The 15310-nt window shown below is 48.8% G+C and overlaps 1 protein-coding gene across 1 annotated transcript; it reads left to right on the top strand.

The window, feature by feature from the left end:
* The first annotated feature begins 470 nt into the window (after positions 1-470).
* Positions 471-14978, top strand: LOC122614358. The gene is made up of 2 exons (XM_043788928.1): positions 471-842; positions 14417-14978. Exons 1-2 carry the CDS (start codon positions 471-473, stop codon positions 14933-14935), a joined length of 891 nt encoding a protein of 296 aa, XP_043644863.1. The 3' UTR covers positions 14936-14978.
* Positions 14979-15310: the final 332 nt, after the last annotated feature.

Here is a 15310-nt window from a genome sequence, read left to right as displayed (position 1 = left end):
TCCCTCTCTCTGTCTCGCTCGGCTCAGTGGCTCTCGCGCGAGCTGCAACGTCCTGCGGCTCTCTCTTTCGAAAAGCTGGCAACCCTGCAGAGCGCACATTTGCGAGCCAGAAGCCACGGCTTTTATCAGTTGGCTCGCTGACTTTGTCCTGTGAACTTCGACGCGCTGGCAGGTCCTGCGAAGTTTCCGCACTTGCTTTGCTGGTGTGGGTGCGACGTGTTTTGTGAGTGCGCGTGTGTGTGTGTCTGTGAGAGGGCGCCAACTTTTCGGTGAGACTTTAGCCACCAGTAAACAACAACAAGGCAGAGAAACATTGACAAAAAAAACCAAGAAAGGCGGAAAGGACGAAGGACACAGCCTGCGGTCAGGGAAGCCGCAATCAAAAATTGTAAACAAACACTGGAAATCGAGCAAAATCAACAAGGGAAGACGACGCCGCCCTGTAGGCAACGATTCCGCTGCTAGCCAACATGGAAATGGACGTCAATCGCCCGACCAGCCGCCATGGCAACCTAATGACCATATCCGCCCGCTGCTCCAACAACAATGCAACCGGAGCTGGTCCTGGAGCTGGAGCTGGAGTTGGAGCCGCCGGAAGTGAGGCACCGCCCAGCGGCTGCTGCGGCATCTTGGGCCGCCTCCTCTGCGTGAGTCGCCACAAGGCCACGCAATCGGTGGCCGGCAGCGATCCCTTCTCCCAGCTGCAGCTGCAGCGCAAGGGAGTCGCCACACCTGCTGCCGTTCCCGGACAGCGACGCCGCCGGACGCCGCAGGAAATCTACTTCGAGAGTCGCGGCAAGTCCTGCAAGAAGCTGCTGAAATTCAATGGCAATTCCAACAAGGTGAGTGGCGAAGTGCAAAGAAGAAATGGTGATTCGGCGGATTGCGCATGAAATCCTCGCTCGCGAAGCTGCTGCATTCAGTGGCTCCAATTGACTTGAAGTGGCACACTCAGAGCACACTCTAGCATTGATTTTGGCATGCTCCTAGCTTGAAAGTATTTGATTTGAAAGGGGGGAAATACTCCGTTTCCTTGACAAAATGAACCAGAAAGGGTTAGGGAGCAGCTACTTGCATCTTCCTTTGAAGGTTCTTGAGCAAAGGAATAAGTGGATAATTAATTTCCAGTTTGACCCAGTGCAGCTGGAACGTCTTAGGAAGCCGGCTCCTTTTGTTGTACAGTGGAACACCTTGGGGAAGTCCCAGTGCTTATCGCATAATGGAACAATCCCCTTCTCGAGCGCATTGCAAACAATCCTAAAAGTGCATAAATTTTACAGTCTCCTGGCTACATTGTCATCCATTGCGAGGCGAAGACCCCAAAGCCGGAGTCCTGGCGCCAAAGTGCCACGAGCCATGAGCCACCAGCAACCAGCCAGGAGCCACGAGCCACTCAACCGTAAGGTAGCCAATACCCAGGAGTCCTTCCCCTTCCCCCACAACTATACACGCGTGTGTGTGTGTGTGTGTGTGGGGCCTTTGTTATAAATTTTGGAAAATTTGTAGCAAAAGCTGCGGAGTGAAGTTCGCTCGATTGCCCCCGGTTTGTTTGCTTTGGCCTAGGTAAAATGGAAAATGTAATGCGATGGGTTGGGTTGCGTTGAGTTGGGAAAATAGGGCCAGGAAACACACACACACACACAGAATGCTTATGCCACTTTGCATATAAATCATTCGGCATTGTGGCCAGGGCGCAATGCGCTTATGAAATATTTCGTTTGTTTAATGCGCCAAAAGACAACATTCCACTCCGCACAGTGCCACACACAGTGGCTCTGAAGTTTACCCACTTTCGTTCGATATCCCCAAATTCCCACTAATTAAAAACGTGCAAAAGAAAAGCCAATCAAACAGGTCGATGCACAACAATGGCTGCGTGCTCCTTCTATTCCGAAAACCCCAGAAAAAGAGATGTTCAATTATGGCACTGCACTGCGAGAAATAACTACCCAGTGATAACTTCCCAATGATACTTAATGCTTGGTGGTACTAGTGAATAAGCACTCTTGAAGTTCATTTGCGACCACTAGAACTAGTAGATTGCGGAGTCTCTTGTTTCACTATCAGCAGCTACTATTGGTGCCACCCGAATTTTGTTTCTCTGCACGAGGATGTGTCTGCATCAAATGCACATTTCGCACACACACTCACAGTCACACACACAGTCACACTCACTCGCCCCGCAATCTGCTGGGCATCACGCACTGGAGCGCAAGCAACAGGATGAATTTGTTAAACAACACGAACACGAAGGATCTGCAGGAGCTCGAGGATTGGGCTGGGGGGCGGAGTGAAAAAGTGAAAAATGAAAAACCCATTCGCCCTATCAAGTGACATCATCAATTTCAGTCTATTTTGCACACAGTCGACTTGTGGCCCTGCTTGTCCGGTGGTCCGGTCTTTTGGTCGTCGTGGTCGTCCTGGTCGTCCCAGTCGTCCTGGCAGTGCAACAATGCCAAAGGACATTAACACCAATCCGTTGACAACGAGTGCAGAGGAACGATGGAGACATAGACGCTCTCGAGCCCGCTCCTGTAAAATTCAATTCGAAAAGCTTTACTCGGTCATTGAATCAAGCGCTTTGAGGAGCAGGAGCAGGATCCTTTGATGAACAATCTGATTACCCCCAGTTTCGTCCTCAAAGGGTAGTTTACACATCGTCCCCCATCGATTTTATAATGAAGCAATAGCAACAGCAACAGCAATAGCAATGGCAATGGCTTAGGTAAAACAAAAACTGTTTGTACACAGGATAAGGATAAATGGTATCCATTTGCAACCACCCAAAAAACGGAAATCAACCCCCAGATGGATGTACATATTGCGACGGCTACGGGTAATGTTGCAAGTGAAATCTGTCGGGTGGAGTTTACCCTCTTAACCAAATGCGATAATGCTGTAAGACATATTTACATTAACAGCAGAGTTCGCTGGGGGAAGAAGGTGTCTGAGGAGTCAGGGAATACGGCGGCATATGCGAATTGAAAGTGAATCTATGGAGTCAAGTCTCGATCGAGTGATATGGCCCATTTGCCTCATTATTTGAGCGCCGACAATGGCTAATGCAAAATCCTTTACACTTTAATCTGCCCATTTAGTTTTAATGAGCCCTTCTTCATGCCGTGTAATTAGCTTGCCGAGCACAAAGGCCAATGCAATCAAGGACTCAACGAACTCGCCGAGCGAAAGAGTATTATGAAAAAATGGACGTCCTCATCGGGCGAGGCGGAAGTGACTAGCCACTGGCCCTCCCTTCCAGCCCACTTCCCACCCCCTCCGAATGTCCTTGTAAGCTGCTGACTGTCTGCGAGCATCGTTATGTCCTGGCTCGAGTGTGAGTGTGCGAGTGTGTGTGCGCTTGCATATGCATATAAAAGGAAGAAAATGCCATCAACATTGCAACGTTGTAATTGCCAACAGGCAATGAAGAGCCACAGCCCGAAAGCGGGAGGCGGAAGGGGCGTGTTGGGGCGTGGCGGGGCGGGGAAAGCGCAGCAAACTGCCAACTGCCACATGTCCTGCCAGCTCAGCTCCAACTGAAAAAAGGACTCGCTGCGAGGGTCACTCGTAAAATGTTCAATTAGGGAAAGATTTCATCATGCAATGTAAACAGTGTTTCCGGCCAAATAGAAAGCTTACCTACTTATTTAAACCCACTTAATGTTGTGGTACTTTGGTTTACTACATCCAATGAAGATTTTAAGGATAGTTATATTTGAAATTATGTATATGGGTCGTGAATTTTGGAAGCACTCTCCTCGCAGGACTTGTGCGTTGGCCGACTGGGCTGTGCGACACTTTTAGCACACGGCTAATGTGTTTTGGCTGGCGTTGCTGCTGCATTTTCCATGATGAAGCAGCCAGGATGCAGGATGCAGGATTCAGGAGGCAGAATGCTGAATTCATGGGCTTTGCGGTCCACTCCAAACTGCACTGTCCGTCTGGCTGACTGATGAGCTGGTCGGCTGAGTGTCGCCTCTGGTTTTGCTGTTTGCTGATTTGGCCAACTGGCTGCATCCCATTTCCAACTATTCATTATAATCAGGCCTGATTACGCCCGCCCAAAAGCTAAGCAGGCCAAGTCAATTTGGGAGTGTATTTATTTAACTGGCGTCGGAAGCCGGAAAGTTGAATGCGGACTGTTGGGCGCTGGGTGTTGGGTGCTGGGTGTGTATAAAATAAAAAGTCATAAAACTGAGCTGAACCGTTGATCCAAGTAGTTGAAACACAGACCCTTTTTTTGTGTCGAGCAGATGAAGCGGTTCGGCTGCCTTTATTTGGCTGAAGGGAGTTTTCCTTCCCTTCCGTTCCCTTTCCCTCACAGCCTCCACTTTTTCGTTGGCGATGACGATGACAAGGGTGCTTTGCCGCCTCACTGACTAAATAAAATTGGAATTTATTATCATGATTTGTAGCAAGAAGCGGCCAAGAGACAGCGGCAAAATGGCGGGTATAAAAAGCACAGCAGCCATCCACAGAAGCCATGCCATCCCATTGCTCCTCATCAGATCCGAGATCCCCGACCCCGACCCCGAAAACCCAGTTCCAGCTCCCATCTTCCAACTGCCTGACTCATCCTCGAATCCTGAGTCCTGAGTCCTGAATCCCGAACGCCTAACCCAAAGTCATAGACTTAGATAAGTAAGCGGGGCACTCTTAAATTTATATTCCCCGGCAAAGATTTAAATCGCTCTGGTCAAAGTTGAAGGCAACGCCTACTACTATCGGGGCGGAGGCTGTTGGAGAAGGGGGCGTGACAGCCGCAGAAGGCTTAACTGTGCAGTTCCTTGCTGGTTTATTAGGGTTTTCCCTCCAGCTGCTAAGGCGATTTGCTGCCACCCGCATTCAAGCTGATGCAGCTGGCCACGGGCCGTATGCGCGATTTTGCTGACTGGCTTCTCCGCTCCTCTGTGGTAAGTGCTGGGTGGTCATGGAGGATGGCTAGTGGCAAGTGGCCAGGGGAACTGGCGGCTTACAGCTATCAATGAGCCACTGAGTGGCAGGTTTTCTAATTGCGGCGACTGCAACATGGCCAACAGGATTTATGGGCCTAGGCCGACTTCAGGCTTTAAGTTTAAGCCAAAGTAAGTTGATTGTTGTTAAATGTTAAAGCACTCGAATAAGATTGTCGCACAAACTTACCCAGTCCAACCGCTCCTATTACCAAATTAAAATTCTTCAGCCGTTCCAAAACCCCAACTGCCCCAAAACTCGTAGAAAAGCCCTGGCTTACGCTTGCAGTTGGAGCTGGCCAAATATCTTGGCCATTATTGTTAAGCTTCCCGGGGGAAGCTTACCTGCCCGGTATTTCTTGTTTAAGCCACAGTCTGCTGTCACTCTGCAGTTCCGGCTCCCAACTACAAGTGGGAATGGGAAATGGGAAAACTCGTAGCTACATATTTTTGTGGCTGTCAATGTTTTCGCTGGAATTTTCCATCTCCATGGCGTATTTAAAGTGGGACCGGTGGGATAAGCCTAAGTTGAAGTGGAAAACGCTGCGAAGGAATGTGTAAGTGCAGCCCACGCAATTTCATTTCACCTGTCAGCTCAATGTTGCAAAATAAAGGTATAAGTAAAAATGAAAATATAAATAAAAGTAAAAATAAAACACAGCCACGTACTTACTGCTCCTACACACAAGCCAAAATGTTCGCTCTTTACATTTTTGGGGCGGCAGCTACAAGTTTTGCAGCTAAGCTGCCGGCTCTCTGCTGCCTGTTCTGCCGTGACAAATTGCGTTAATGCCAAGTTAAGCTGCTGGGGAGGATGGAGCACCTGGTGGGGGCTGAGGGACTCCTCAGCCATTTCACTGTTTGCCCTTCACCTCGATGGCTTTCTTCTGTGACTCAGCTCAGCTGCTCCCTGCAGTTAATTATTGCTGCATCCATCTAGCACGTCTGTCTGTCCATCTGTCTGTCTTACCTTTACCCCAATCCCAATCCCAATCCCCTCCAGCTTAGCCTTAATGCTGAACTATAAGAGACACTCTAATTTAAAGGAATTTCGGACCACTTTCCTGTGCCACTACTTCCCCACTTGGCACACAGCTGCCGCTTGATTAGCCCCGAAAAAACAATTCCTGCCATGTGCCACATGTGCTGTCAACAATATTTTGGCTCTCCGGCCATATTGGCCACCCACAAGGGCGAGGGAGGAGCATTAAAAAGACATTTGAGCCAAAAATTAAATGAATTTCTCCTTTGGCAGAGGCCAACGTGGAGAAAGCAGTCCGCCTCCCAATTTGCCTGCGCATCAATTTAATTCAATTTATTATCTCCGCTCGAGCGAGCATGTTAGGGCTAATTCAATGAGGTAGACAACGAAATAGGTTGAGATTCCATGTCCTCCGGAGAGTGTCGTCCTTAAAGCGTTTCGCACAAGGGGCTGCCTGGCGAATTTTGAGGCAGTCACCGGCAGAACCTCCAGGAATCCTGCGAAATCCTTCGAGGCACGCGGGAGGCTCGCCTGGGATGCGCGATATTTGATGGATGGCTTGGCATCGGTGATATGCTAACGTGCTGGCAGCCAAACAGAATGTGAGTGCCAGCCAAGGACGCCAGGACACCCAGCCACCAGGACGTCCGCAGGACGAGGCCTGCCTTTGATGTCGAGCACTCACATCGCAATAGCAATCGCACAATGGGACAACTGGGTCGCACACAATGGCAATGGGAATGGGAATGGCAATGGGACGAGCATTTAGCCCGGCGGCGAACAATGATAGGAGCTTTCAAGGCTGTGATTGGAAATTGTTTGCACTTCCTGTGAAATGGGTGGGTGGCACTGGGCCACCTTTCTATTGAACTCTTCCGCGAATTTCAAACGCCTTGGCGCAACAAACATGCCTTTGAATTCAAAGTTATCAATCTTGAAAGCGTAATTCCACGCGGGAATTCTCAGGCAAGAATGCCATTAACAATAAATTATGAAAGGTCTTTCCATTTTGGACACAGAAACAGATGCTTGTGGCCCTGTTGATTCGCATTCCAAATAGGTTGTATACCAAGCCATCTTTATCATTGATATACTCGCGAGTGCAGCCCGGCATGATGCAGCCATTAAAATGTGTTATTAAATTTTTTATTTATTCACTTGTACCATAAAGACGGCGCATAAATTCAAAATGCCGCATTTGATATACTATCGCCCGTTGTGCCACTGCCGAAGCGGAAATTCTAGCCGTGTAATGGGTTAATGCCCGGAGCCGAAAGACAATATCTCGGTCTTTAAAGCAGTCTCGAATAAAATGCTATTTTATGTCGCCATGCCGAGGAAATGAAGCACGAATGGCTGGGAGTGCGGGTAAGGTTGCCCAGTTTTATGTGCCGCCATATAAATTCGGTTGGCTGGCACTGAGAATGGAAATGGGACTGGGAGTCCTCGGATGCGAGTACTTGAGGCTCCGCATTACGTTTATGGCTGCCTAAATTAAACACAAGAAGCCAGCCAAAGACGCCGAGGAAACCAAAGTGGCAACGGCCCAAAGGATCCTGAGCAGCCAGAGGAGCCAAAGGAAGTGGAGGAGCCGAGCAAAAGGAGACGAGAGCAGGGGAAATTGCTACAAGTTGCTTTATTTTATGCGCATATTTGCGCATATTACTCATACGCCCGGCTGGCATACATCTTCATTTAAGGCAAACGTCTTTAGCCCCGAGGAGCAGCTACTCCTCCTCATCCTTCTGCTCCTCCCTCGCAGCAGGCCTGGTCGTATACTTTTATTTTATTAAATTTTCATTTCATTTCGTCTCTCAGACATTGCCATACATTACACGTCCAACATGTTGCATGCCCCGGCTGAAGCACTGAAATTTTCAAATTCGTGAGCATTTGCCGCCGCTTTAAGATGATTTCCATGGGCTGGTAATGGGTATGGAGCTCCCAACAGGGGCTGTCGCTCATTAAAAATAACTGAAAGAAGCATTTCCTCGCTGATTCGTTGATTGCCAATGAAAAGCGCAGATGTGGGAGATTTATAAGCTGGTCGAGGGTGGGCCTCGACCTGATTTATGGGCCTCCGTCTGAATGGCAAAGTGAATACACGGCGGGGCCCACCGTTTTGTGTCCACGGGGATATCGGGCTCAAAGCTGTTTCCGTTACGTTCCGTTTCTGTTTGCCCGTGGGGAAGGTCGTGACCCGACTCCCGACCCATCAACCCACCAGCCTCCCAGTTTCCCCGTTTCCCGGTCGCCCTGGGCCATTGAGCACCACACAAATGGGTTATTGATGAGCTATTCTGCGCGGTGACTTGGCCCGGTGGCAAAGTTTAGAGCCCAGTCTGTGAATTGAGGCGTGACCGGGACCTCTGCCCCTAATGAGACAATCCGAGGCCGAAACATTCGGGGCACAGGACCTTAAGCCGCCACTCCTGACGCGCATTAAGCGGGTAACAGGACTTGGGCAAACTTCCGCCAGCTGTGAGCCGTGGTATCGCGCCCAGGACACGTCTCCCCAGCCAAATTGCAGGAGTGCAGCAGTGCAGGAGTGCCAGGATTTGCCGGATTCGATGCCATTTTTGGTATCTGCTGTGGCGCATAACTTTGCAAGTCTGCAATTGCCTGGCAGCTGGGAAGGCGGCAGCTCAAATTTCATTAGTGCTCAACTTTAAATTGTGGCACATGCGTGACTGTCGCTCGTATCCTTCCCCAGGACATGAATCCCATCACCATCACCATCCCCATCCCCATCCACATCCCCATCTCAGCCCGCTGCTCGTTGTCTCCGCTGATGTCGCACTTGTCACATAAATGTGCTTAATCTTTTACACCGGCGAACGCAGAATCGCGGGATCCACAGAGATGACAGTGTGTGCCTCGCTGGAAAATGGTGGAAAATCTGGTCGCCTGAAGACTTGGAAAATCAGAAACTCGGAAACTTTTGCAATGACAAAATGCTGTAACATTTATGAAAATTAAATTTAATGGGAATTTGCCGAGGTATGGCATTGATTTCTATCAAAAAGTTGCAGGGCATTCTTTGAAAAAATTGTTAGCTTTTAAGTTGGGAAATGGGCAGTAAATGTTATGAAGTAAAGGGAATTGGCTTATAATGGGTTTCAAATGAAATTAAAATGCCATTAGATGCGCAAAATAAATTTAAAATATTTTAATTTGACATTTTAGAGGAAACTTGATTAGATTTTCATGTTAATGAAATGAGAATTTGCCTTTCAAGGCCGAAAAGTATTAAATTCCATTGTAGCCGCTGCTGCCACAGTAATCCCCTAATAAACGACGGCATTTACATGGCTGAACTAAAAGCAATATCCATATTTCCGCTCGCATTAACCCCACAATCCAGAGACAGAATCCAGGATTCAGGATCCGGGGAATCCTGGCACTGCCAATAGTTGCTGCTCCGCATCCTTCCGCAAAGTTTGCCGGCATTTATCGCCCATGGTGGAGCGACTGGAGGATTGCAAGTGGATTCCCATCCAGCCCCGAGCTGCCATTTCCCACTTTCCACTTCCCGCATCCTGCATCCTGCATCCCACTTGCCATTTCCATGTAGCCAGGACTTGTCTAACATATCAAATTTGTAGCCACGCATATCCTTGTGCGACTCAACATGTCAACTAGCGCTGCGAGGATAAAGGACGAAGGCTGGAGGACGAAGGACGAGGGATGGAGGAAACTTTCAGCAGCCACTGCCTGGTGTAGTTTGGCAAAGAACTTTAATTTGTGCATTACTTGCGACGCCGCAAGGACTCGCGAGCGAAACTTTGTCATATAGAAGTTTACACCAAGTTGCGGCTGGCGGGGAAGCGGGAGATGCGGGGCCGGGGGGCTGCCCTCTTTAAGCTGCTCGTAATACAACTCATTAAATTTAGAAAATACTGGCGGGCAAAGTTTCGCTGTGGGCCCATCCGTTGACATCTACATTCAGCCATAAACTTGGCCAAGATGGGCAGGATGGGCAGCAAGATGGGAGGCCAAGTCGCCGTCTTGGCCATCCGGGAAGCCGGCGGCGATTCCTAACCCGGAAATTTAAGTTCACCCTTGCAGTTTAATTGCAACGGATGTTGGCGTGTAAATTATTTTGTCTGCCTGCCACACCAGCAGCAGCAGCAGCTATTCCATTTCTGTGCTAATGAGCAACTTATTAAAACTTTCGCCAGTCTCCTAGCTGCCAGGACCTCCTGAATAGCTCCACTCGAAGGACAAAGGATGCCGAGGCGAATGCGGATGCGAATGCGGATAGTGGAGCGCGTGAGGCGCATAATGAAACACAAACAGGAAATATCCGATACAATTGGCACTGGCAATCGAAGACAAAGCCAGCAGATAAGTTTTACAATCAGCCAAAAACTCATTTACGCTCTCGAAAAGCGGCGAAATGAATTGAGGAAAACTCCAATTTCCCCCAAACTCAGTGAACTCAGTGGAATGCCTTTCCGCACACGTAAGAATGGCGCAAAGAACTCGAGGCGAAGTTTGCACAAAGCTCACTTTTCGCCGGATGAAACAAAGGCTCTGCTTTCAGGGAGGAATGGAAAAATCTGTGATATTGTGCAATATCTGTAGTATTACGAAATGTTACTTTACCTTTACCACTAATAATTATAATAGTAAATACTGCTACCAAGTCACAGTATTCTACAAAAATGGAAAGCCCGCCTTGGTTACGTTTAATCTTCCAGAAAGCTCCTTACTCCATCTTGGCGGAAAACTTGCTCCACCCTTCCGCATCAGAAGTGTTCATAAAATCCTCGAAGGACCTTTGAGTGGAGTTGCGTGCAGGGATGGATGAGTGGGCCACATGGATGGGGTGGCTTGAAGGAACTCGATGGGCCGGGGGCTCCTCAAGTGCTTAGACAATCGTGTTGAAGCTTTGATTTTCGAGCTTATGCTGGATTTGGAGGCACATCGGCAGGGTGCCGATGAGGGCGGGTAATTAAGTTGAAGTGCCCAGAGATATACACTCGTACCCCCACGCACACAGAGACCATTTGCCTAAGTAATGCCCGACGAACCGACTGACTGACTGAGTGACTGAGTGACTGACTGACTGGCAAAAGTGTTGAAATGTCTGCGGCAGCACTTAATTAATTAATGTCGAGCGAAGCGAACGGGCGAGCGAAATGAGAAAAGTTTCTGTGCTCAGGACTCAGGAATAGGGAATCCAGGGTTTCCAGGGGTTCCAAGGGTTCCAGGGACTCCAGGGATGCCAGGGACCCCAAAGGATCCTGCAAACTTGGCAGCTATTTGCTGAGTTGCAGCCGTTCAATATTTGTCACCGAACTCATTAAGCAAATTAATAGACAAAGTTGCCAATTGGCGACAATGGAGCTCGCCCTCGCAGGCTGCGCGTTCGGGTATTGCCGTTTGCCATTTGGCATTTTATTTACCGAACCGAAGCTGAGAAGCCAACTGGGAATGGGAACGGGGACGGGAATGGGAATGGGAATAGGGTCGCCGTGGACTTGTGGTGGCAATAAAGTGGCGCGCCATAAAAACCCAAAGTCAACAAACGATTCCCGGGCAGAGTCGCAGAAATCGATTACGGACGCCTCAAGGAGGAGTTCCCTGCGACTGCGACTGTGAATGTGAATGGGCATCGACGACCCAGTCCTGGCCACGTTTTCGATTTCGCCACTCGGCATTCGCCACCTGATGCCAGTTGTCCTGGACCACCCCCCAGTGCTCCCAGTGCTCCTAGTGCCCCACATCCACACACAGTTCCCATTTATCTGCGCTCCTCTGCGAAATTGCCAACGTTGCAGCTCAAAAGCGGAAGTGATTTTCCAGCGTGTACGTGTCTGCTCTCCCCTGTGTGTGTGCGTGTGACTGTGAGTGTGTGAGAGTGTGTGAGAGTGTGTGCGTGTCCCTATAAATAGTTGTGGGTGCTGGTGCTGGCAGTCACTTTGAAGTAGGGATATTAGGGTATACCATTACCAGTTAATCAAATAAAATAAATTAATTAGAAAACAAGGATAATTTTAAAGTATATAAGATTAGTATATATTATAAGATATACAGATAAAACAGCATAACTCATAGCACATATTTCTTTCATTTATATGTAGGGTATGTCCGCACTTCCAATCACCGTGGGCATTAGTGACTTCGGGGCCACCACTGGTGCATCCTGCTGCATAAACCCCACAGCCAATATGTGTGCTCAGCGTTGAGGAGGGAGGGGGTGAGGGGCGACAAGGACGCGGGTGGCAGTGAAGGATTTTATGACCCTTGATAGTGGCAAGCGATTTGTTGCGTGCATCGGTGGCTGCCGTTGCATTTTCAATTTGGCAGCGCGCACTTTTGGCGTCTTTGAATAATGCAATGGCAGTCGTGGTGGAAGAGGGGGAGGGGAGAGGAGGAAGGCAACCAATCAGTGGGGTATCTGTCGTCACTAAGCTCATTTTGGCAGCTTATTAGGCAGTCGTAGCCGGAGCTACAGTTCCATTTTCCCCGCTTTTATAATTTCCAAACACGAGCGCGCAATTTCTGCGAAGCCAATCGCGTCATGTGGGGCAAGTTGACAAATATGCAGCACGTGCTCTGGTTCGCCACAAGGGCAGTTTGTGGACCGGATTGATGTGCCATCTATGTGCCATTTATGCAGCCAGAAATCCAGAAAGCCAGATAGAAACCAGATAGCCAGACATCAGCTTGGTTTTTCCGCGGAAAATGTAATTTTCGGTGTCCCATTACGGGCAGTAGCGTGAAAAATACGCTCCTAATTGCGCAAAACAAATGGCAAACGAGGTTGGAATTTTAAGCAGAAAGATGACATAATTATCTAGGGAAAATGGAAAGTAAAACAAAAAGTTCTAATCTCTGTGAACGTTCCAAATGGTCAATTATCAGTTAATAGGATGTACAAGACAACTTCCATTAAAGAGCTTCAGAAATTGTGGAAATATTTTGCAGACACTCGGCGCGTTTATAAGTTAAATGCCTCTTCATCAGTATCAGGCATTCACCGGCAGGGAAAGCGTTCAATACTCATTAATGTTAAAGGCGATTTCCCATTTCCATTTCCAGCTTAATGTACCGTAGCCGGGCTTTCACCTCCATTGGAGGAATCTCCATTCAAACACTCCATCGCATCGATCGGCCTCATTGTTTTCGGTCAGCCGGAGTCGAACGTAAATAAAACGTAAGCGGATGCATTTTTAAGTGCCCTGCGATGCATTAATTTAAAGCAATTCACCTGGCGAAACTCCAGGCATATGCGAATTTATGTTTTAAAGTCAAAGTGCAGAACAAAGGCGTGGAAAATCTGGGAAAATCAGGGAAAGCCAGGGAAGCACTGGGGGCCCCCGGGGCGAATTCGCTCGTGGCTGCAGCTGCAGCCACTTCAATTTCAAAAGCATCAGCTCCTGCTGGTGGCTGCCTCCTGGTTAAGTTTCCAGGCTCCTGCGGTGGCCACTGGCCGCTGGCTTTTCACTTTGGCTCCAGATTTTCCCGCTCCACTCCGTTCCATTTGGCGCCCCTTTTCAATTTGCTGGAGTTTTCTTTGCTGCTCGCCAGCGCAGGAGCCTTTAAGCCAAGTTCAATGTTTGATTAGCCCCTCGGAGCGGCGTGCTCCGTCCATGCTGCTTCTGCTGCTCCTGCTTCCTGTTTGCCGGACGCTTATTAAGCATACGCCTCGTTGTGCGCAAATATTTGAAATGTCTGGCATTTAGCGACTGGGAAATGTATTAATTATGAACGAGCAGCGTGCGTTGACCGCAGCAACCGCATTCAAAATGGGTAAATGAAATTGAAGCCACGCGCAGGACAGTCGTTTTGGCCAATGATAAACTAGCTGACGAATTTCATTTAGGGCTTCTGTTGGCCAACTGCGGTTTCCGTGGCAGTGACATGAATGTCAATTTAATGCGAAAATGCAGCCTGGCCAGCAATGGAGCAGAAGCGCCCAAATGCACAGGGGACACCGCCTAAGAACAACAGGTGAATGGGCGTGCAAGTGAATTATGAAATCAGATTATATGCTCTGGCTGTCCTGTGTGGTGGTGTAAAATTCAGCAGCATAAAAGCGTCAAAAGCAATGCCATGTCGATTTTATGCCAATTTAATTCGACCAAATTAAACGGAAGCCTGTTCGGCAATAATTGCCCACTTAATGATAAACACTGGCAGTGGACTTGATTAAGGTGCAGTTTCATGGCAACCGAATCCGATTCCAAATCCCGGCTAAACAATCTGCACGATTTTAATTACGATTTTCAATTAAAGTGCGACACAGAAAACCAATTTGCAATTGGCTCCGATGGTCTGCCAGAGCTACACGGAGAAAAAATGCTGGTAAAGAGTTTCTAAAAAGTACAAATGGGCATTCAACTGAAACTCTAGTATAAAATTCCCAATAAACTCTGAGAAGAGCTCGTGTATTATTAACTTACAATTTAGACCACATAATTTCCCACAGTGCACTCATGTTTCATCATCTCCTCCTTTCGCCTCCTTTCAGATACTGCTGTATCCCGAGGAGGGCTGGGCGCGGACCGCCTCCTCCAGCTACTGGACCATCACGCCCTGCTTCTGGCAGCCCAATCGCTGTCGCATCGTCGAGTGCTCCGGAACCCAGCGGCGCGCGACGAAGGCCCGGATGCTGCCGCTGGAGCAGCAGGGATCCCTGCTGATTGCCGGACACTTTCGCCGGACGACGGCGGCGGGCGGAGGAGCTGCATCGCCGGCGGGGGGCGGGGCAGCGGGCAACGGGTCGGTGGCTGCCACGCCCACGCCCGCAGTCCCTGCCGATGCAATCCGGACGGGGTCAGCGGGCTGTGACAAGTCGCCGCCCGCGTGGAACGACGAGTTCAAGCTGTATCTGACGTCGAACATCTCGATGGAGGACTACAACATGGGCTACTGCCTCACCGGATTCGTGGAGCGCCGCTGCCAGGTGACCAACACCTTCCAGATGACACACTTCGCGGTCATCAAGCGCCAGTGGCCACCGTCGCCGTCCAACCTGGGCAACTCCTAAGGCCCCGCATCCCACTTTTGTAATTGTGATCCGACCTTTTGTTCCGCATTGGAAACGAAAAGAAATTAATTAGGGGACTGTGGCTGTTCTTACATTCGGAGAATTTTCTGTTTTCCTAACAATTTCAATATTTCCCTGAATTCAATGTGCCACAAACTGTTGCATACTTTAAGGCGCCTTGTGGCAACGTATATTTTTTAAAATTAATTAACATCTTTATTTAATATTATTCAGAAAAGCAATCAGATTAAGATCAGACACAGTCCTTTAAAGCAAGTAGCACTTAAGTTTTTAGCATCTAAGTAGAGCCAAATGTTTGTTGTGCAATCCCGAATGAAAATCAAAAGCAATTTCGCCAGGTCTTTAGAAAATGTA

The sequence above is a fragment of the Drosophila teissieri genome, chromosome 2R, assembly GCF_016746235.2.
Source record: "Drosophila teissieri strain GT53w chromosome 2R, Prin_Dtei_1.1, whole genome shotgun sequence".
NCBI classification, from domain to species: domain Eukaryota; kingdom Metazoa; phylum Arthropoda; class Insecta; order Diptera; family Drosophilidae; genus Drosophila; species Drosophila teissieri.
The sequence above is the reverse complement of the archived record's forward strand: the minus strand, read 5'-3'. Positions and strand labels throughout refer to the sequence as shown.

Coding starts and splice junctions, on each gene's coding strand:
- LOC122614358 (XM_043788928.1), top strand. CDS start 471: ATGGAAATGGACGTCAATCGCCCGACCAGCCGCCATGGCAACCTAATG. Junction 843..14,416: donor TCAATGGCAATTCCAACAAG/GTGAGTGGCGAA, acceptor GCCTCCTTTCAG/ATACTGCTGTATCCCGAGGA.